At 38.9% G+C, this 23717-nt stretch overlaps 1 protein-coding gene across 4 annotated transcripts in view; it reads right to left on the reverse strand.

The window, feature by feature from the left end:
- The window catches only part of Sec22a (SEC22 homolog A, vesicle trafficking protein), a 57791-nt gene that overhangs the window by 11394 nt on the left and 22680 nt on the right, over positions 1 to 23717 (reverse strand). For all 4 annotated transcript variants that reach the window (XM_036203906.1, XM_036203907.1, XM_036203908.1 and 1 more), the window contains exons 4-5: positions 23143 to 23337; positions 8762 to 8877 (exon numbers count right to left, since the gene is read on the reverse strand). In XM_036203906.1, coding sequence (XP_036059799.1) covers positions 8762 to 8877; positions 23143 to 23337 — 311 coding nt within the window. The remainder of the gene's footprint in view (positions 1 to 8761; positions 8878 to 23142; positions 23338 to 23717) is intronic.

Consider the following 23717-nt stretch of genomic DNA (forward strand, 5'->3'; position numbering starts at 1 on the left):
CTGCAAAATATCAACATTCAACTTCTTTCAGTAAATGTATGAGCGGAATGTAAAGCCCGGGCAGAGGAATAAGTGTTTCTCTTCATGCAGGAACGTTATACTAAGCCCCTTTTTCTTCTTGTAGAAAAAAATGATTTTCTTTTTCCACAGGGTCCTGAGAGTGGCCTCAAATGCTCAGTCCCCTTGCCACAGCTACCTAAATGCTGGGGTTTTGTGGAGGTGGGGCATTACGTAATAGAAATATGAGCAAACTGCTGTAGTGCAATTGATTGGGTACAGAACAGTCCACAAGGCAGAGGAGAGTGGCTTATCCTAGTGAGATCTTAAAACAGGAACATTAATCTTCTTAGGATACTCAGGTCAATTCTGCCTCAGAGGCAGGAAGGGCCAACTTGAAGCACTTTTATAATTCAAAGTCTTTAAATAAGCTCTGATTACTTTTTCAGTTCTTTTTCCTGATTATAAAAGTCTACGTTCATTGTAGAAAATTGTGGAAGATATAGATTATATGAAGAAACATGTATCAGTAATTCCACCGATGGAAAATTGTTGTTAACCCTTTCATGTATTTCTGGTTCTTTGTCTCTGCCTCTCCCCACCTCCATCCCCAAAGAACCAGAACCATACTTTTGTGTGCTGCTCTTTAGTACTTTTGTTGTAACACAAACACTTTCCCAACATCAAAAATAGTCCTCAGCTACAGGATATGTGAAAGAATGTCAGCCTTTCAATGTGTAATAGGACTTAATTACTGTCCTATACAGTAATGATGGTTTTTCTCTAAACTTACACTGTCATCTGAAACCTCTCTTAACTGCCTTTAGATCTAAAAGCACATTCCCAGAGTCAGTCTGACATGTGCTCAAATCTTTATATACAAGCTGTATTGTGGATTGCTTAGCTCACTGAATTTTGAAAAACAGAAGTAGATCATTTCTGCTTTGTAGTAACTATTCCAAACATCTTAGAGTCCAAGAATCTTAGGACACTGATGCTTGACAGCCCCTGGGCTTGTGCAGTCTAAGCTTCCATCCTGCACAATGGAAGATGAGACCACAGCAGCCTATCTAAGGTCACTGCACTAGTTACTGGCAAAGAGATTGCAGGTCTCCTGACGTCTAGGGCAGCATTCCACTGCTGTGACAGGATCCATTTTCTAATACACCATATGGAAATTACTTCTGGGTTGGCATCAGCCTAATTACCATTGTTTCAAAACTGATCCTTAGATGAACCCATACAATAAAAACGATGTGATAAAAGCTTATGCATTCCTGAAGTGTCAACTCACAACAACCTTATTAACATCTCTAAACTCAGAACAAAGCAAGGAAGAAAGTGCAAATAATCTAATTTGCACATTACTATGAACATGAGATCAAATTTATCAACTTAAAATATATATATATACACAACACACAACAAATAAAACTTCGGTGCCACATATTTTAATAAATCCCTCTCACACTAAGAAGTAGTTACTAATCTAGCATAACTGAATTTGTGCCGAGTTTTTCTTTTCCATTTTCTACACACTTTATTTGTATGTGTGTATGAACACGCATATAGGTATACATACACACATGTCACAGCACATATATGGAGGTCAAGGAAAGCTTGCAGGAATCAGTTCTGTCTTTCCACTCTGTGGGTCCAGGAATCAAACCCAGGTCATTACTCTTGGCAGCAAGTGCATTTACCCACAGAGCTATCACACTAGTGCATTTATCCTGATTTTTTAAACAACATGACAATGTATAGAAATGTTAATTCATCTGAGTCTTCCAATATAAATATGCCACAAGCACAAGGTAACACAGTCAAAGATAAATGTTGCAACCATTTTTAGTAGAGTATTTATAAACCAAGGTTATAAAACTGTAAACTTTAAATTAGTACCTACATACTAATCAAAATCAGGAAATATACAATATATTATTCACTAGATCTAAAATTATGATTTTCAAATAAATTCTTTGCTTTTTCCCCCCTTCTTTTTTAAAGACGGGCTCTCACTGTGTAGTCCTGACTGGTCTGGAAATTGCTATGTAGCTCAGGCTGACTTGGAACTCACAGAGATCCTCTTGCCTTGGCATTCCCAGTGCTGAGAATAAAGGCGTGTGCCATGGCACCCAGCAATCCTTTACTTGTTAATCAAGTTTTATAGAAACACGGAGGCTGTTGATTCTGGGACTGTCTTCCCCTCTTTCACCACCAAGATCTGAATAACTCCACCCAGGTAAGATTTGCACACAATTCTACAGGGAAGGCCACCTTCAGGAAGATCTATTTAACTTCAAGAGGTTATTCCTACCATACAATGCACTGATAAACCAGAGAAGAGCCTAGGATCAAGTCTAATAGCTATAATAAAGAAAAGAAGAAACTCCTCATCCCATAGAAGCTGTGAACTTGACTCTGAGGGGAAAGAAAAACTGACCATCAGCTCATTGCCCCAAAAAAGACTTACCCATACCTGAAATATGGTACCTGAAAAATCTACCAATTAAATTGGATTAACAATTTTTTTTCTTTTTTTTCCTGTTTGCCTACGAGTACTGCTTTTCATTGCTGAGGACTGAACCCAGGGTATAACATATTAAAAAAATATGAATTTTTTCAAAAATATCGAACGCAGGGTATAGTAAGATTTGTTATCCTTCTAGCCCAGCCCTTGTTTTGATGAGCAATATTTGCATGGTTCAAAGTAAAAACAGTCTATGAAGAGGCACTTAGTGAAGCCTTATTGCCACCCCACCCCCATCTGTCAGTTCCCACCATGTTTATTACTTTCTTATTCTTTCAGGGTTTATTTATGCAAATTAAAACCTGTACTTATTCTACCAGACAATCCTTGGGTGTGTGTGTGTGTGTGTGTGTGTGTGTGTGTGTGTGTGTGTGTGTGTATGGTGGGGTAAGCTGGCAGGGACTAGTGGATACTAGGTCAATAGATCTGGCCTGTATTTCACTGGCATTCTCAAATGTGCTCTGCAGGCACACAATTATGTATATGGACCTCAAGGCACAGATCAGATTCCTGAACCTGACTCCATCTAACTGGGCATCAAGGTCCTCACACGGTCTATGCCGGGGAAGGCTCAGGCCCCCACAGAGAAACCTAATCCATGCTTCTAAGAGCAAGCAGGGCTCAACAGGTTGTTCTTTTAACTATTGCCAAGTAGAGCTCACCTCACCAAAGAAGATCAAAACATCAAAGCTCAGGGTAAGAACATGCCTCCCTTTCCAGGTTTCCTTGGACTTATCATCAAAGAGAAAGTCTTTGTTTTACTGTTGGCTTTTAAAATACAATTTTGTTTTTAAGACATGGTCGCACTCTGTAGCACTAACTGGCTTGGTACTCAAGAGAAATCCACCTGCCTCTGGCCCCCAACTGCTGTATTAAAGGAGTGTGCCACAGGCCCAATTAAAATAGATTTAAATTTTAGATTAGCCCATGGCATATAGAAAATTAAGCAGAGAGTCTGCCTATGCTCCTCACTCCCTGCTCAGTTTCTAGGGACAACTGGCATCAGTGTGGTACATACAAATGCTGAGCTAGTATTGACACATTGTTACTCACTGAAGTCTGCTCTTCCTGTTGTAGGCTCTGTGGTTTGGACACATGGACAATGGCAGGTACTGACCACTACAGTCACAAGCACCATTTCCCAGCTCCAATAATCTCTGACTATACACACTCGCATCTCTTCCCACCTTGGAAACTACAGAACTCACTGTCTATAGGTCTGCCTCTTGCAGAAAGTGTCCAGTATGTAGTTTTTCATGCTGGCTGGTTTCACCAAACAATATGCACTTAAGAGGTCTCCATGTCTACTGACAGCCATTTCTTCTATTACTGAATGGTAGTCCACTGTATAAATTACTACCATTTACCACTCATCTTCCATAATTGCTTCCTTAAAATTATGATTAAGTTGATACAAACATTCACATGGTGAAAGTGCTCTACTCTGGTGAGAGACCCTTAAGAGCACTATTACTAAATGATAGAGTAAAGCCATGGTTAGCTCTGTGAGAAACAGCCCAACTGTTTTCCAGAGTGGCTGTAACATTTTACATTCCCACTTAGTAGCAAATGAGAGTTCCCTTGTTCCACATCATCATCAGCATTGGGAAGTGTTAGCTGGCTAGGCTGGGGGCACATTTTAACAGGTGTTGAGTGGCATCATCTTATAAACTTGCAGTTCCTTGATGACATACAAGGTCCAGCATTTTTCTACATGCCTGTCTGTCATCTGCAGTATCCTCTGCAATGAGGTTGTCTACTGATCTTTTGGCCATTGTCAGTGGGTTGGTTTGCATTCTTAGTTTTGAGTTTGTGGAGTTCTTTGTGGGTTTTAGGACCACCATCTTCTCTCCTTAAAGATTTCTATTTATGTGTGAGTGAATGTATAATATGAGAATGAGGTGCTCTTGGAGACCAGAAGAGGGTATCGGATCCCCTGGAGCTGGAGTTACAGACAGTTGTGAGCCACCAAGATGGGTGCTGGGAACTGAACTTGGGTCCTCCAGAAGAGTAGTAGTAATAAGCACTCCTCACCAATAAGCCATCTCCAGCCCTACAGAGTCAAGGTCCTTTATCCTGGCCTGTGGCTTTTTTCATTCTCGTGACAGTATTTTTCACAGAACAGACTTCGTTAGGTTTTAATGACGTTTAGCAGCATATTTTTCTTTCTCAACACTGTTGGTGTTGCACTCATATTCAGACCCTAGAGTCACATAAGTTTTCTCTTATGCTACTTCTTTTTAACTTATAAATTTTAAGCTTTGTTCTTTATGTTTAGGTCTACGACCCATTCTGAATTCCTGTTTATTCCTTGGCATGAGGTTTTCCGGCTGTTCCAGAACCATGTTAACTACTGTCCTGTCCCCATTGATTTGCTTTTGCTTCTTTATCAAAGACTAGGTAGCTCTACAGATGTAAGTTTATCTCTAGGGTCTGGATTCTGTCATGGTGATCTACTGTTTATCCTTTTGCCAAAACCATACTGTCTTATTTACTGTAGTTTATAGTAAGTCTTAAAGTTGGACAACGTGAGGCCCACTTTTGTTCTTCATCAGGACTGTGTAGACCATTCTGGGTATGAATAGTGATTGGCTGTCCCTCACACAGGGCTCCCAAAGCCCTTGTAAATAAAGGTGCTTGAAAATCTTTTGCTCCCTCCTATTAGTCTCTGACACCAGTCCTATTGCAGGTTCCCTAAGAGCTTTCTAATTTCCTGAGTTAGAGAAGGATTTGACCCAGAACTCCCAAACCACTTGGAATTTCTTGAGTAGGGAGGACAGCTTTTGTTCTGAAGCAACTGCTATAGACTCCTAGATCAGTGGTGGATACCATTGAAAAAAACCACAGCTAGATGCCTGAGATTTCTGTCTCTATCCCAATCTTCTAGGGAGGAGAAGAGATAAGTTTAATAACCAATCATGCCTTCCCCCAAATCTCTAAAACATGGAGTTTGGAGAACTTCTAGGTTAGTGAACATCTCAACATGTGAGGAGGGTGGCAAACCCAGCTCCACAGGAACAGAAACCCTTGTCCAGAGCTTTCCCAATCTCTCCCTATATAGCTCTTAATTCATCTGTAACCTTTGAAATATCCTTTATAATTAACCACCAAATGCATTTCTGAGTCTGAAAACTATTCCAACAAATGACTTCTCCCAAAGAGAAAGTTGTATAAACCTCTAACTTATAGCCAGCTAGTCATCAGGACAATCTGGTCATACAACTGGCATCTGAAGTAAGGGTAGGCCCATAAAACTGAGCCCTTAGCATGTGAGTTCTGTCCTAACTCCAAGTAGACAGTATTAAAACTGAACTCAATTGTAGGACACCTAGATGGAACTGGAGAACTGCTTGGTATGGAAAGACCTCCCATTCATCTGGTGGCAGAAGTGAAATTTTGAGTTTCGTTGGTGAGAATACAGAATAAAAACATTTTTTTTTTCTGCATACTGGGTCTTTGCTTTTCCATATAAACTTTGCAATCACTTTATTGAAATCACAAAATAACTTGCTGGGATTTTGACTGGGACTGTGTTTAATCTATGCATCAGGACAGGAAAATCTGATACCTCAATACTGAGTTTTCCTCTCTAGTGTGGAATCTCTTCTATTTATTTCCTCTGATTTTTTTTGGTCAGAGTTTATAATCTACTTTATATCAGTCCTGTACATGTTTTAGATTTATTTATAAGTACTTCTTTTTCAGTACTTTCAAATTTCAATTGTTTGTTGCTGGAATTTAAGAAATTTTTAGACAGTTCAACCTCCTATCTTGTTATATAACTATAATCACTTCATAGTTTTAGGAGCTTTTTGTTGGTTCTTGGGCATCACTATATAGCTAATCATGCCGTCTGCAAACTTCTTTCTTCCGTCCATATTTTTTTCCTTTTCATCTTACTGTATCAGCTAGGATTTCCAGTGCAATGTTAAATAGAAGAGGTTAGAGGAGCTCTCTTCACCCTATTTCTGTCTTAGGAGAAAAGCATCTAGTACATTAAAGGTGTTAGCTGCTTGAGATTTGAAAAGTCCCTCTACTCCTGGTTTGCTCCAAGTTGTGTTTTTGTTTTGTTTTGTTTTGCTTTTTATCATGGATGAAAGTTTTTGGGTTTTGTCAAATACTTTTCTGCATCTATTGATGTGATATGATTATTATTTCTCCTTTAGACTGTTGAAGTGATAGATACTGTAACTGATTTCAAATACTAAATCAGCATTGCACACTTGGGATAAATCCCACTTGGTTGTTGTATAATTATTTTTGTTCATTACTAGTTTTGATTTATTAATATATTACTAGAAATCTCTGCATCTGTGTCCAAGAAAGATAAATGGTCTATAAAGTTGTCTTTAAAAAATATAAACAAGCTGAGACATCGCAGCACAAAGAGTCAATTACACCTAAGTAGCAAGCAGTTTGATCAGATTGTTCTTCTAAAACCTAAAGCTGTATCACTGCAATTAGACAAGTGTATTACCAATTAGAGAGAACACAGAATGATTAGCAATGAAGAGAAGCTTAAGTTTTTGCAGCATTTCAAAAGCATGGCAGGCTATAGTGCATTAAAAACTTCCTTCAGTTTTTCAGTTCTGAACCAGAAGAGGAAGAATGAGAGAATGAGCCCCAGAAGAGGAAGGACAAGATAACTGAGTGCATGACGGAGATCTAAGTTACCCTTACCAGGCTGTGCCAGGGTGATAGCCTTGTCTGCACTTTTAACTCCCAGGTGATGGGCCCTGAGCCCCAGCTTCTGCAGCTTCCACAGGATCTTCAGTCAGGATGTGAACAAGGCTTTGTGACAGTAAAGCTTGTCTCTACCTAGGGCTGCTCGCTAACGCTTTACACACCTACCCCACTGTTTTTTCTATTACATCAATAAAAGTCTTTTAAAGACTGCTTTATTTATTAGCTTTTCCAGTCAGCAGTTTCCAAATTGCCCATTTCTTCTCATTGGCAGCTTGTCTGGCTGGCTGAAAACTGAACTTCTGCTGGAATAAATTCAACCTAGCAGAAGGATGGGGCAGAAGGCAGAGGGATGACAGTCAGCATGCTATGCCTAAGAGGGGGCAGGAGCTTTCCCTGAAGTAAATTGTTTAGAAGAGAAACTGTGAATAGAAGAGAAAAAAGAACGCATCCCTTTCAGAAACCATGATGTCATCTGCTTTCTGTTGGCTTTAGGTAGCTGAACACAGAGGACCTGTAGAATGGTACTATGAACCTAGCATGGTGAGCAGGTTTTTATAAATGGTATCCTGAACTTAATGCTGGAGAGACAGACAGACACACAGACACAGACACCCCACAGAGAAGCAGGGAGGGAGAGAGAGATCTGATTTGTAATGTGATCCTGTTGAGAACTCTTGGAAGAAAGTGAATGGACCTAAGGAAGGATAACTGTGCATCTCAAACAAGCTGGACTTGAAGAAAGGAGATTTCAGGAAGGACAGGAAAAGGTTGGACAGTCTGGTAGCTAAAGGCTCTGGAAGAACTCCCCTGGGAAATGAAGTACCTAAAGCAACAGGCAGCTCAGGTTTGAAAAGGCCACCAAGCAAAGGACAAGCAGCAGCACTTACTAAGGAACACACAGAGGCAGTGTGCATGTGGACTATCACCCTGCTTCCACTCTCCTCTGCCCTCTTGTTCTTCCAAGACCAGCTCACCCTCTCTCCTCGCCTCTTCTGATCACAGTAGCCTCTCCTCTTCCTGGCTCTAAGAACTTAGTTATTACTCCTAGAGTCTTTGTCTATCAAATTCAGCTTTAAGCTGTGAGAATGTAGGGTTCATGCTACATAGCTTAGTGTTCACACAGTGCCTGTCAACAATGCCTCCAAAGAGTGAGTAATAAAGGAACATGTCAACCACAAGTCAGTAGTTTTGTTTGTTTGTTTGTTTGTTTTGGTGGGGGGTGCTTTTGTGATGTTTTTGTTTTATTGTTTAGAGACAGGGTTTCATTATGTAACCCAAGCTGGCCTAGAACTTACTATGTGGTTTCAGCTGGCCTCAAATTTGTAACCCTCCTGCTTCAGCCTTTCAAGGGCCAGGATTACAGGCATGTCCACCAGGCCTGCCACTGAAATCATGCTTTTGAAGGAAGGTAGAAAAGGGCATGTATAAGAACATAGATTTTGAGCTTGCACTGTAAATTATACTAAGACCTAATCCAATTCAAATCAATTATGTAACAAGTAGAATGAATAGACACAGTCACCTGAAACTATAAAAATAGCACAGTACCTGCAGGAGGCTTTCTATGGCATGAAAGCCTCGAATTAAATTCAGAGCTCCACATAAAAGACTAAGGATAAACGCCACAATCCCTGACAGAGTTGCTGGTTCCAGTCGTTGATGGGCTGGAAGAGAGAAGAAATGGTCAGAAATGAATACCAATATCTCATGTTAGCTGAGCTTATGTGGAACCAGATTCACTGCTCAACTTAGATGGGTCGAAAGTAAATAAATAACTTTAAACAATATATCTTAGTAATTAAATATCCCCAGCCCCCAAGGCAGGGTTTCTCTATGTAGCCCTAGCTGTTCTGGAACTCATTCAGCAGATCTCAACTGCAGAGATCTGGCTGGCCTCAACTCAGAGATCTACCTGCCTATGCCTCTAAGTGCTGGGACTAAAGGTATGCGCCACCATATCCAGGTTAAATATTCTTTCTAAAATGAGAAATGTTTGGCAACATAAAAAATCCCATCCTGAAGTCAAATGGAACTAACATTGTTTTTCTACATTTTAATAGATTCCTCTAAACTTCTGTTTTTTGCTAAGAGATGCTATGATATCTGTCAGTAAATCACTTAGGGGGAAAAACTACTAGCAAAATATATGTACAACTTTCAATTTGGTACAAGTATTTGCAAAAGTCAACTTTGCTTGGAGAGTCAATGGAAAGCTCCTATGCTTTCTGAAAATGCTTAGAAAACATTTTTAAGGCTAAATATAGCTTGCTTTTAGGCAAAGCCCACATATCTGGAACAGAAGACTATAAACACTGCTGGCTATATGTGAAAGCCCAAATATAATCGGCACCCAAGCTCTTCAATAGAGTGCAGTCTTACAGCCTGGAAGACTGGGCCCTTGGTCTCCTGGAGGTAAAAATGACTAAAATAAAACCAAACCAAAAGCAAACTAGCTGCATATTGGCCACGTCATCTTTAAAAACATTCCCTTATTTTTCAGGCTTCAACAAAGTAAAATATTCTGTTATACAATCATTTCCCTTCATGATCATTTTACAGTTATTAGGATTTACAATTGTGACTAAATGAAAACACAAACTAAACACATGATCAGTAAACTTCAAAAAGGACACCGGCAAAGAGGACAATAGAACCATTCTCATCTCTTGATTTAAACCACTGAAGTGGAAAAAGCCAACAATGAAGTTAATGAGGCAGAACATTAATAAAGGAAAAGCTCAGATCTTTGCAAATTATATTCAGCCATCACAGCAGAAAAAATTCCCCAAAGAGTTAATAAAAACCCCCAAACCCACATCTCATGAACTGTTCTTCAGGATCAGCAGAAAGTACTAATCTAGAGTAACAGTCATAATTTCTTCTGTGTCCATGTCTAGTCTTTCAATAAATTCCCTTGAGACTCTAACATGGAAATAGAAAGGCAAATGTTGCTGTGCAACATTGATACCAGGGACTTTCAGCAGGGGAAAGTCACAACCAGTCATATTTGACAGCATCCGTCCCTCCTGGCCCACCCTTTCTCTGTAAAAGAGACAGACAACTGGCCTCTCATAAAAAGCAAATGGGCTTTAGGAATAAAACTGACAACTGAGTAACTATCAATATAATTATCAAATCACACTTCCATATGAAACAAGTTACCACACACTAACACACTAACACACACACACACACACACACACACACACACACACACACACACAAACCCCAAACAGGCCGGGCGGTGTGGCACACGCCTTTAATCCCAGCACTTGGGAGGCAGAGGCAGGCGGATCTCTGTGAGTTCGAGACCAGCCTGGTCTACCAAGTGAGTTCCAGGAAAGGCGTAAAGCTACACAGAGAAACCCTGTTTCGAAAAAACCAAAACAAACAAACAGTGAAAATTCTAGCTTTACATGCTCAAGTAAGGTGTGTTAAAAGGAAATCTGCTACCATTTTCAAGTGTTGATGGCAATGTGTTTAAGGAATGAACAAGCCAATATACATTATTAAGTGTCTAACACTTGCCTTTTAACCTCAGATCATATGTTTTAGGATAATAGTGCACCATCTATGACCCATCATTTCACAATGACCAAAGGTATTTAAAAGCAAGTGCTAAGCCACCTTTAATGAAGACAAGGACAGCACTGTGCACAAGGGCAGGCTGGCATGGTGCCCTATTTACTGTGGGCAAGAAATTCTAATGTGTTCACCTCCCTGCTTCATCCTCACCCCTTTCCCAGGACCCGTGGCTTGTTTTCAAGAAGATATCAAGCAAACTTCATTGTGCAAACACAAGAGGTTGGCGTCACGAAGGGCCCTTCCCAGTTTGATGAGCAAATGAGATAGTTAACTACATTGGAATGGATTTATTGTGTGCTAGTTGTTACTTCAGTGAAGCAGATTCTAGAATTTATTTTTATTTTTCATGCATTGGTGTTTTGCCTGCATGTATATTTGTATGAAGGCATCAGATCCTCTGGAACTGGAGTTACAGACAGTTGTGACATATCATCTAGGTGCTGGGAACTGCATCCAGGTCCTCTGAAAGAGTAGCAGTGCTCTTAACCACTGAGCCATCTCTCCAGCCCCTGGATGTGAAACAGATTGTAGATCTGCTGAAACCCAAGAAAAGTTTGCAGCACATTCAGTTTGGCACCATGCCAGGAACTAACAGGTATAGCATATATGTGAAGCCATAACAAATGAGGGGCTATGCAGGAATAATACAGATTTTGTTTTGTTTCCTGAAGCCAGGTAGCATCACCTGAACAGCTTTCTCATTTTGCTACTGTCAGATGTGCAGAGAACCAAAGACACCTGGGGTGGGGGTGCTAGAAGGACTATGTGGCTAACAGTACCTACAGATAAGCCAGGAAACATCTGGATGCAAAAATTTAAATGGTATCCAATCTACTGTCCAAGAGATGTTTGTTCACACTGTAAGGCAGTTTCAGGGGTGAGGCTGAAGGCAAAGCTCAGATAGTCAGAAGTGAAGGAACTGGTGATGCTGATGTGAAAGCATGGGTGTGTGTTTTTGCCGTTCTAGAGAGTCATTCATGCACAATGTGTATAGGGAAGGAATACAGTTCAGGGAGGCTGAAAGAGGGAAACGGCGTGCGCGCGCGCGCGGGGGGGGGGGGGGGGACGGACACGACACGACACGACACAACACCGGAGCAGCCATCCTGAGGATTGACAAAGGTGTGGACCAAACCACAGGCCCCCTGCCCCATGTCAGAGTACACAAGGTACATCACTGAACAAGCCCAACACCTGGAGGAACAGGTTATTAAGATAAAGGCATTTCAGGCCAGTTCTCAAGTGAACACACCTTACTCCCTAGAGAAGGACATGGAATACTAACTTGATGACACACCTTCCTAATCAGACTCACAGTCTCCAATTTTCTTTCCTTTTTTTTTGGTGGTTCAGGCTGGCCTCAAACTCATGATTCCCCTGACTCAGGCTCCTGATTACAGGCATTTGCTATCTACAATTCCTGGTCAGCCTTGTATTTTTTTTTTATTAGAATATATTCTTATTCCCATTTTGCAAGTGTTTACTATCTTTATAAAACGCCCCCACAATATTTAGAATAATAATTCAGAGAAAAGGCTTGGGCAAAGTAACTGATAAGTTGTCTGCAAAATTTCCAAAACAGATGAAGATTACAGAGATGTCAGAAACTGAAAGAATGAATGACGTTTTAAAAAGAAAAGGTAGAAGCAGAATAAATTTTAAGAAACTAACATTAAATAATGGTAAGGTATGGGGTAATGGTCTGCTGTTAGCGCAAAGACCCTCTAGCTGCCTCTCTGTTCCAGAGATCAGGCCATGCCCCCATGAAGCTTTTCATCTCTAGGACAGTCACAAGCATGCAAGCTCCGCTTCACAACCCTTTCTTTGCAGGTGGAAGTTTATGGCCCTATCTAGTGCCTGCCTCTGTAACATTGCCACTTAGCCCACGCCCAGCTAGAACACATGCTATGAAGCTTACCTACTCCCCTAAAAAAGAGTCAGAAGCTTGTTCTCCTCTGGAACAGAAGAGTGGACTTCTCCTGTCAGGACCCTGTCATGTTAGACATGGCAGCCATCTCTCCTAAAGAAATGTCTCTCAAGGTTTAAAGGGAAATCTCCCTCTCTCTCCTGCGCGTTCTCTCTCTCTCTCTCTCTCTCTCTCTCTCTCTCTCTCTCTCTCTCTCTCTCTCTCTCTCTCTCGCTACCCCACCTCCTTTAGGCCCCATTATGCTATCTATGGCCATGTCGATAATATATTTCTCCTAATTCCTATCCTACTTCAAGGCCAAGTCATGGCTGCCCATGGTTGTGAAGTTCTCTTAATAAAGCTCATTCTGCAAGGTAATTTTATGTCAGCTCCTTTCTAAGTCCTAAGTTATTTGTGGGAATGTAAAATGGTACAAATACTTCAAAAACCATCAGTTTCTTAAAGACTTCAGCATGCAACTAAATCCTCTGATCCAAAAATGCTGCTCCTGATATTTACTCAAGGGAAATAAAAACAGGTCAACAAAAATATTAGTTTTATTTACAGTTAGCAAAAGCTGAAAACAAGGTAATTAATGTCCATTGGCAAGAGAAAAATTTTCCGTAGTATATTTACACAAAAAGTACTCAGACTGCAATACATATATATGACATCACATTAAGAAACTGTATACAAGAGCCATATAAAGCCGGGCAGTGGTAGCACTCGCCTTTAATCCCAGCACTTGGGAAGCAGAGGCAGGAGGATTTCTGTGAGTTTGAGGCCAGCCTAGGCTACAGAGTGAGTTCCAGGAAAGGCTCCAAAGCTACACAAATAAACTCTGCCTCAAGAAAAAAGAAAGCCATATAATATAATCCTATTAATTAATATAATTAATATTCTAGAATGAATAAAATTTTTAAGATAAAAAAATCCGCAATAGTGGTTGTCTGGGAAAGGCACAGAGGAAATATATGGGGTGTGTGTGTGGAAATGTTCCATATTGTTAAGCAATAATGTATTATCATGTCTTTTTATTCTGTATTTCTGGAGGATTGACATCTTGGAACCTTGCTCTCTTAGGACTAGCTGAATCCTAAAGATGATGAACAATTTACTCTGGAGAACTTTCTCTTGCCAACAACCAATATTGATCTTCACACTCTACCATCTCCTATACCTGGCCCTCACACTCAGGGTCAGTAACTAATTTCCTGCCCAATCATCCCAGGGTCAGACATCAAGTAGACACAGCTGTGCCCCACTGCCCACGTTGTTCAAATTAGCCACTCCCAAACCCGTCTTCTGTAGTCCTTCTCTTGGAAAGCACAGCAAACGTTCCTGCCCACTTTTGCCCTTTCCCTTCCCTAGCGATAACAGTCTTTTTCAGTGTCTTTTCAATGACAGTCATGCTCATGATCTGTTGACCACACCATACTTGAATAAAATATTAAGACATCCATTCTAAAATATTTGTGCATATAAAGGATTATACATTTAAAACAAAAGAACTATAGAAATAAATTATCAAGTGGCTGAATGAGAATAGGTAAAGAGCAGATAAAATAAAGATGGAAAAACAATATAGTTGCTAGTTGCATGAAAGGTACATGAGGATTGATTACACTATTCTGCTTAACATTCAGATATCTGAAAATTTCCATAGCAAAACATTTTTAAAGGACAAAGAAGCTGGGTGTCAGTAGCGCACACCTTTAATCTAAGCACTTGGGAGGCAGAGGCAAGTGGATCTCTGTGAGTTTGAGGCCACCCTAATCTACAGCGTGAGTTCCAGGACAGGCTAAAAAGCTACAAAGAAAAACCCTGTATTGAAAACAAACAAACAAACAAACAAACAAACAAAAAAGGACAAAGAAAAAGCAAGATTTACTACTTCATTTAACAAGACCCACTCACATCATCATGGACAGATTTCAATAACTAAGTATGGTAAGATAAAAATATTCATACCAGACCATAGGGACAAAGATCAAAGGATTTCAAAGAAAAGTCAGGAAATGTTTTTAAAGTGATTTAAAATCACTGTAATAAGATAGGGGGAAAGCTTGAAAACTATATAATTTTAGTTAGAGGTTCTCTCTCCCCAACAAAAGAAACCTGTATTTCGCCTTGAGGACTATAGAAAGGATTATGTAGACTCAGTCTAAATTAAAATAAATTTGAAAGTAAGCTCTAGTTTTAAGTTACTCTTTCTTAAAAACAATGTAAATGAATTCCAGTTTCTCCTCACTTTCCCTAGTGTCTGGTGTTTAATGATTCAGTATGCCAATGCGGTCTAAGTTCAAAGAGGACTTCTAGAGGTCACTAGTACAAACAGAGCCTACCTTTAGGTGGGTCAAGCTGGAAGGCCACCTCCAATCAAGACTACTACCCTGAGTCCTGAGTGTATATATTACTGGGCAGATACCCTACTAAGCAACAGCTGCTGCTGGCCCCACAGAGTTAGAATTAGCAGAGAAGATAGGCCAGTGGAAGGAAGTCTTACAGCTTCGCCACCCAGACACCATTAAGGCCTGAGGTAACTGCAGTGATGAGTGTTGCCATCTAATGCTTAAAAACCCACGGTGGTGAGCCTAGTTAAACAGTGTTTTCTGTATTGGGGAGTCGGCTTAGTGGTTAAGTACTAGCTGCTCTTGCAAAGGACGGGGGTTTATTTCCCAGCACCCACATGGCAGCTCACACAATCTGTAACCACAGTTCCAGAGGCTCCAACACTCTCTTCTGGTCTCCTCAAGCACCAGGAATACATGAGAAACACAAATGAACATGTTGGTAAAATACCCATACATATTTTTTTTTAAAAATTATATTAAAATTAAAAATAACCCACCAAAACTGATTTTCACTTAACATTCCTGCTTGGATCTCCACAATGGTTGTCTTAAAGAATGACACATTTGGGTTGGGGATTTAGCTCAGTGGTAGAGAGCTTGCCTAGCAAGCACAAGGCCCTGGGTTAGATCCTCAGCTCAAAAAAAAAAAAAAAAAAATGACACATTTTTTTTTTTTTTGTAAGTTCCAATTGCAAGTCCTTTTCACTTTGTAGCTGAGGATGACTCTGAAATTCTGACCACCTGAACCTCCACTTCTGGTTTATTTGTTGCTGGGGATTGAACCCAGGGCACAAGCTCAGTAGGCAAGTACTCTATCACCTAAGTTAGAGCCCAGCCCTGCAAGTGCTTTTCTAAATGTGATCTCTTGTTAGTACTCATCAGTTCATTCTCTTAGAAATAGACAGGGCTGGAGAGATGGCTCAGAGGTTAAGAGCACCGACTGCTCTTCCAGAGGTCCTGAGTTCAATTCCCAGCACCCACATAGTGGCTCACAACCATCTGTAATGAGATCTGGCGTCCTCTTCTGTGTACATAAAAAATAAATAAATCTTAAAGAAAAGAAGAAGTAGACAGTAATTTGGTAAACTTTTTCTCTGTCCTTATAAACAGAAGAAACAGAAGTATCTTGCTTCTACCTGGTAGTACATTAACCATGTTGTCATTATATTAGTCTACATCAGGGGTTGGCAAACTATGATCCATAAGCCAAATTCAGAATATTTATCATTTTACATATTGTCTATGACTATACTATTTTATGCGTTACACCAGCAGTTACATCGGAGCCTGAATAGCTTTTAGAAATCTAAAATCTGTGGTATCTTGCCCTTTACAGAAAGTGTATTGGTCCTTGGCTTACAGAGATCTAGTATCTTACTACCCCATGGACATTATTTTGGTATACATTATTAATCTCATGGTGACAGAACGTAAAAAACAAATAGTAGTATATGCCTTAGGTTAGATGCCTTCAGATACATGTGTGTGCTAGAGAATGGAAAATAACTACAATTATAGAAGAGTATCACCTCAGTCAGTTGCTGGTGACCAAAGATTTAGAATATGTTGGCAGTAAGAATCAAGTTCATGCACCTGGCAATTGGTACCACTAAGAATAGATACACTGATTAATATGCCTTTTTTAGATTACCACATTTTTGCACATTTATTAAGTTACTGTTTACTGAATGACAATGGTTGAGGGCCCAGAGAAACAGAGGATCTAGAATGCATTACATGTCACCATGGGGTTCAATGCAATGATGTGCAAAATAACTCTGGAAGGCAGGAATGATGTTCAGAAATCCAGATAAAATATTAATAAAGAAGACCCTGGTTATAAAGCAATGGATAGTCTTTTGGCAAGGAACTGTTTCTACTTTGAAAACTGGTTCTTAGCTTGTTAGTCATGGTAGAACTTAACCACCCAACAGTGAAATAATAGTTTTGTACTATAAAGCCAGCAAAGAACAGAAAATGAATTTCAAAAATGAAGGCAGCTAGAGACAAAGGTAGTCAAAACTGATATGACCAAAGGAAAAATCAAGAGATGGCTCAGCAATTAGTAATCGCTGCTCCTCCAAAGGGTCCAGTTTAGTTCCCAGGATCCACACAGAGCAGCCTGCTAATTAATTGCCTGTAACTCCAGTTCCTTGGAATTTGACACCCTCTTCTGGACTCTGCAGGCACTACACACAAGTGAACATTTCTACAGCAACACATAAATAAAAAGAAAAATAAATAAAAAAAAAATCAAAAAGATAGATTAAAACCCAGTGGTTTCAATAATGACATTAATTGTAAGTGACCTAAATATCTCATTTTTAAAGAGCCAAGATTATAAAATTGGATTTTTTTAAAGTATGCAACCAAATGACACTTACAAAACATCATTTTATTTTCCCACCCCATGGGGGAAAACCCAGTTTATTTGATTAAACAAAACAAGATAAGGTGCATAGGAACAATTTTGAAGTCCAAATAGACACTGGTTTTATTCTAAGGCAGCAGTAGCAGATACGGCATCTCCTTGCTACTTCCCCAGGCTTCTCTGAGGACCCCAGTGGTACATTCATAAGCCTGTCAGGTTTGGAACACTTTAACACTGCCTCTTCACCTGCTCGCTGCCTGCCATGCTGTGGCCAGCACTAGTAAGATGAAAGGTTTGAAAGGTAAAAGCCCCCAAACGGGAGAAGGGGCTTGTAACACAACGCAACACAACACCTTTGCCTTGAAGTTTGGGGGAAATTCCCCTAGTCACCCATTGATTGTCTTGACAAGCTCTGAAATGCCACAGCAGTTCCAAAAGTGGCAGAAGCAGCCAGAATCCCAGGTGGGCTTGCAGTGAGGGCTCTACTGCTAGGGGAGGGGAGGCATGCTGGTGCTATGTTCCTTCAATTAGCTTGCTGTGAGAAAATAGTAATAGAGACGCAACTTAGTGACTCGAACACCATGCAACATGCCTCTGAATTCCACCCAGATCCGTACTCACTAAAAAAATTATAATAAAAAAATGAAGAAAAACTCAACTCAGTCATATATTTATTCTATACTTACTTAAAGATTAAAGCTTTTTTTTTTTTTTTTTTCTGGCTGACCAGGCATAAGAGGTAATGGATGGTATTAAACAAGATTCATTAAAACAAAACCTAACAACCCTCCTACCCACAAGTACATGTAACATGTTAGTTAAACATTGCTAAACCACCCACCCTCAGCCCGCACTGACTTTAAGGGAAAAAGACATTTACCACCCTAAAAGCAAGAAAGTCCCATACATGTGAAGTTTACCTATAAAGAAGGACAGATATACAGATTGCTAGAATCACAAGGAACCACCACAGAGTGGTTATTTAAAGAAAATATATTTTAGCCACCAGCAATTAACATTCAGCCAGTGTGCTCTGAGATAACCTTAAGATACGACCTGAGCTCATAAGTTAATACAATCATTAAAAAAGGAGGTCTAAGACCATGCAGAATCACAAAAACATTTAGAACCATTACTAGTTAAATGATGATCAAACACAGTTCGCCAGGATGGCTTGTTGACCCATAAGATCAGTTTTAAAAGTAGACTTTATTAAGGTATTTCATTAGTAAGACATTATTAAGGTAAACTGTGACATTTATAAACCCAACTCCCAGTTTTTCCAGTGGTCTTCAGGGTACTCTCATCTGGGTAGACCAGAAAATTACTGAAATACAGAGGTAGAACAAAGACTAACAGGACAGTATTTCCTGACCAAGTGCTTCCCAAATCTATCAATTATTTAACAACAAGAAAAGGGGGGCACAAAAAATGTCAAAGTGCTTCTTTTAGTAGGCAGAACAAATCAAAACAAAGAGCAATGTACATGTCACCAGTCACTGTAGAAAATGATAGCTGCACCATGGCGACAGATACCCTGCTGGGTGCAGTTTCAAATACAAGCAAGCAGTCAGAGATTCTAACTCCCTTCAAGGACCTGACGCTCTTCACTAGATCTTTAGGGTTCCCACTAAAAGGGCATTAAAACACCACTTAAACATAAAGACATGAAGAGAAAAACAGACAACAGATGGAATACTAATATGAATTCTTAATGTAGTATCTATATTATAAATATATTATATTTCTAGGTTCAAAAAGTTTCAAAATGATAAAGGAACCAGTGCATCAAGTCACAAACTTTAAAACACATAATATAGGGGCTGGAGAGATGGCTCAGTAGTTAAGAGCACTTGTTGCTCTTGCAGAGGATGCAGGTTCAGTTCCCAGCACCCACATGGAGGCTCACAACCCTCTGTAATTCCAGTTCTTGGGGATCCAATGCTTTCCACTGTGGGTAACAAATATGTACATGGTGTGCAGACATATATACAGGCAAAACCCTCATACACATAATATAAAGAAACAAATCTTTAAAAAAAATACATAACATGAAAACTGATCATCCTAAAATGAGAAAGATATAAATTCAGAAGTAAAGAGATTACGATAGCTGTTTCTCAAAGGATGGATGAAGCAGACAGCAAATCAGAAAAGACACAACAGATTTCTTGGTCTAAGTAACACTTACAGAACACACCACTAACAACTGAGTATGCATTTTAAGCAGAAAAATGACTAACACAGGCTCTTTTCTTGGGAATAAATCATGTCTCAATAAATTTTAAAATATTCAAGTCAAATAAAGTTTGTCCTCTGAACACAATGGAATTAAATTAAAAAATCAATAGAGGTCTGAAAATGCCTAAATAAAACCACACAATGCATTTCTAAATAACTCAGGAATTAAAAGAAAAGTCAAAAGGAAAATTTAAAAGTATTTTATGTAGAACGAAAATGAAAATGCAGTATGTTAAAATCTATGGGATATAACTAAAGTAATACTGAGAATGAGAAAGTAGCAGCAAGTGCTTGTATTAGAAAAGAAGATCTCAAATCAATCCTCCAAATCTCAGAAAGCAGGAGTATACAAACCCAAGGGAAGCAGAACATGGGAAGCAATAAGCAGAACATGTCAATAAACTAGAAAACAAAACATCAACAAAAGTAAAATGTAATTCCAAAGTAAAATCAATAAAAGTGATCAGTTTTTATGTACTAAGAGAAAATAGCAAAAGAAAAAAATTACCAGTATCAGAATTGAGAAAGATGACATTGTAATTCTATGGAAAATAAAGGATAAAGAAATATAGATTATAAATCAAAAATCCATCACCTGAAAAAAATGAACAGATTTCTTTAAAAGAAGCTGCAAAAGCTAAGAAGAAACAGGCAAGCTCATTAGCTCTGGCCCAAGTAAAGAAACTGATTTAAATCTTCTCCAGACAAAAGTATTTGAGGTTTCATCGCTGGGTCCTACAGAACACTTTCAAAAATCATAAAAGAGGAGGAAACACCTTCCAGTGTATTTTCTCAGGTTGACTTTGCCCAGATAGTCAAACCAAGCACAAATAAAAAAGGAAAACTAGAAATTAATTCTCTCAGTAAGGCACATAAAATACCAACAAAATTTTAGCAAATTGGGTCTGATAGCATATAAAAGCATTATACATCATGACCATGTAGAATTTATCATGAAATGAAAGATTTGTTTGACAACTGAAAAGCAATTAACGTAATTTTCTAGAAAACAAATTAAAGACTCATGTGAACAATGCAGCCAAAGCATCCCACAGTCAGACATGGGTGCTCTGTCCTTCCCTCGGATTCTGTAGAGTCTGTATTTTAAGTTGTGGGGTTGTCTTTTAAGTTCAGTCTGCTAGCACCTCTCAGGTATATGTTAAATAAATACATTTTGATTTTTAAAGTTGAAATGGAATTTACGTGTGTGGGTGTTTTGCCTGCTTGTTTGTCCTTTTACATGCCTGGTTCCCGAGGAGGTCAGAAAAGGGCATCAGGTGCACTGGATACTAGAGTTCTAGGTGGTTGTGAGCTGCCATGTCAGTGCTGGGAATCAAAACCAGGTCCTCTGGAAGTGCAGCCTGTGCTCTGCAATGCTGAGCCACCTCTCAGCCTCATTTTGATTGGTTTAGTACCAAAAAGAAGAGGAGGAGAAAAGAGCAAATTTAAATATTTTCTCTGTTTATATACTGGATTGCTTCATTATTGTTGAATTACAAATTACTTATTTGGATCCTAATCTCTTCTGCACACATGATTTGTAAATATTCTCTCTCATTCTGTGGGTTGTCTTTTTACTCTGAGTGTATTCATGGAAGAGCAAGTTTTAAGTTGATGAATTCCATTTTGTATATTTGTCTTTTTCCACTGTGATTTTTTTATATATAATTTATTTTTATTTTATGTTCATTGGTGTTTTGCCGGCATGTATGTTTGTGTAAGGTGTCAGAAGCCCTGGAACTGGGGTTACAGACAGTTGTGAGCTGCCACATGGGTGCTGGGAATTGAATCCAGGTCCTCTGGAAGAGCAGCCAATGCTCTTAACCTCTGAGCCATCTTTCAGCCCTCACTGTGATTTTTAAAATCAAATCTGAAAAAAACCTAATACAAGATCACGAGAGTCACACCTATGTTTTCTACTAAGAGTTTTGAGGAAAGCTGGGAAAGTTAGGGCTTTGCATTGAGTTCATTTTTCTGCTGGTGGCTATGCAGTGGTCTAATTTCTTTCTTTTACAGGTGGATACTAGGCTGTTCAAACACGGTATGATCCTCCACCACTGTCTTAGAATCACTACCAAGAATGAATTGGCCATACTGAAAGGGTTTACTTCCGTGCTCTCAATTCTACTACACTGGTCTATGTGCGAGCATTAAAGCAGAACCACTCTATATTGATTACTATAACTTGGCAGTATGTTTAGAAGTTTGAGTCTTTCAGCTTATCCAAGATTATTTTGCATATATATACACATATATTCCTTACATTTCTATATGAATTTTAGAATCAACTTGTCAATTTCTATTTTTTTTTTAAAAAAAAAAGCCAGCTTAGAGTATGCTTAGTCTCCATCTACTTGGGAGTACAGCCATCTTAATAAGACTGTCTTCTAATCCATAAATGTGGATCTGTTTTCCATTAATTTTTGTCTTAATTTCAAAAATATTTTGCTGGTTTTCAGTGTATGGGCTTTCCATTTCATCTTCAGATTGCTTACTGCTAGTGTACAGTGTAGAGGTCTTTGACATTGACATTGTATCACGCACACAGCCTCTCTGAAGCCATGGACTTGTTCTAATAGTTTTCTAGCGGTATCCTTAGGACTTTCTTTAGAAAAAGTCAGACACAAATGGAATTAATTATCTATTCCTTCCTTTGCAGTTCGAGTACCAATTTACTTCTTGTCCTTATTTACTTGTGTAGTGAGTGACTGAATTGTTTAAGTGAATTATTTTCCCTGTCTCCCATATGTGAAATGTCATATTTTGTCCATATTTAAAGACTACTAACAAACTAAAGCAAATACAGCGATAGGGAAGGCGTCAAAATGACAGAAAAGTCTTCAGGAATTGAAGATGCTTTCCATGAAAAACTTAGGCTAGAAGCATAGAGAGGACCAAACTGCCTTCTGCTTCAGCTGACGGAGGTGACAGAACCCAGACACACCAGTAGGCATTAATATGGAAGTAGACCTTTGCTTAATCACAAGGAAATGGTTAACAAGTAGACCAACAATGGCATACAATACTCTTAGAAAATAGTGAGGTTTCCATTTTAAGGAAAAGTTTCATCCTGCCCCAACTGCTAAGACTTGTGCACTTTTGATGGGAGGAGAGATCTCAGTAGATTACTACAATTTTCATAGTTTCTGTTACAGTCAAGACTCATACTAAATACAGAGATTTGATATAATATAAAGTACTTTTCAGGCCTATGAACATTTCTAGAAAAATGTTTACAAAGAAATCAAATGTTTTCTTAGCAAATAAACCTGAGATTGTCATTTGGAAGTAATTAACAGAATTGTCATATCTTCAGTAGCCTACTTTATAACAACTGGGGAAATGGGTTGCTTTGAACTTCCTTATTCTCTCATGTAGTTGATTTAAACACTAGAATAAAGCAATTCATTTTCAAGAGTTCCTCTGTTATCTTTTTGAAAGTTAACAAAAATAATTAAGATCCAGAACTCACCGGAAGAAATCTTACCAGCACCTTTATAGTCAACAGAAAATGCAGATGTGACTCCATTGGCTGATCCCAGTTCACACATTGGGATTTGATAAGGGGGCCTCAGCTTGATTTCCATCTGCATGTCAGACAGATTTATTTTTGTTGAAAGAGACCTGGGATTATTATATCGCTGCTTGGTCCTCTGAATGAAGTTATCTATGTAAAATAAAAAATAAATTTCCTTGCAGTCATTTGTTAATTAAATCATTTGAGAGTGTGATGTTTATGGTTATAAATTTTATAAAGTTTGTTATTCAAAACTATTCAATTTGTCAAGGGATTTCCAATATTATGTTTAAGAGGTGGCTGTATCATGGAGTCATCAATTTTACACTCTAAATATTAAACCCTAAAATGAAGTTACTATAGCTAGAGGCTACCTAAATATAGACTTCAGGAACTGCAGAAACAAAAAGAAAACAGCTTTGCTTGTCAACCAATGCCTTAATTTTTATATCCTTATCTCACAAAATATTCAATCTGTTATTAGCTGTAATTACATACAAATTACACTATAAGCAATATGTTTTTATAAA

This window comes from Onychomys torridus, chromosome 12 (assembly GCF_903995425.1).
Source record: "Onychomys torridus chromosome 12, mOncTor1.1, whole genome shotgun sequence".
NCBI classification, from domain to species: Eukaryota; Metazoa; Chordata; class Mammalia; order Rodentia; family Cricetidae; genus Onychomys; species Onychomys torridus.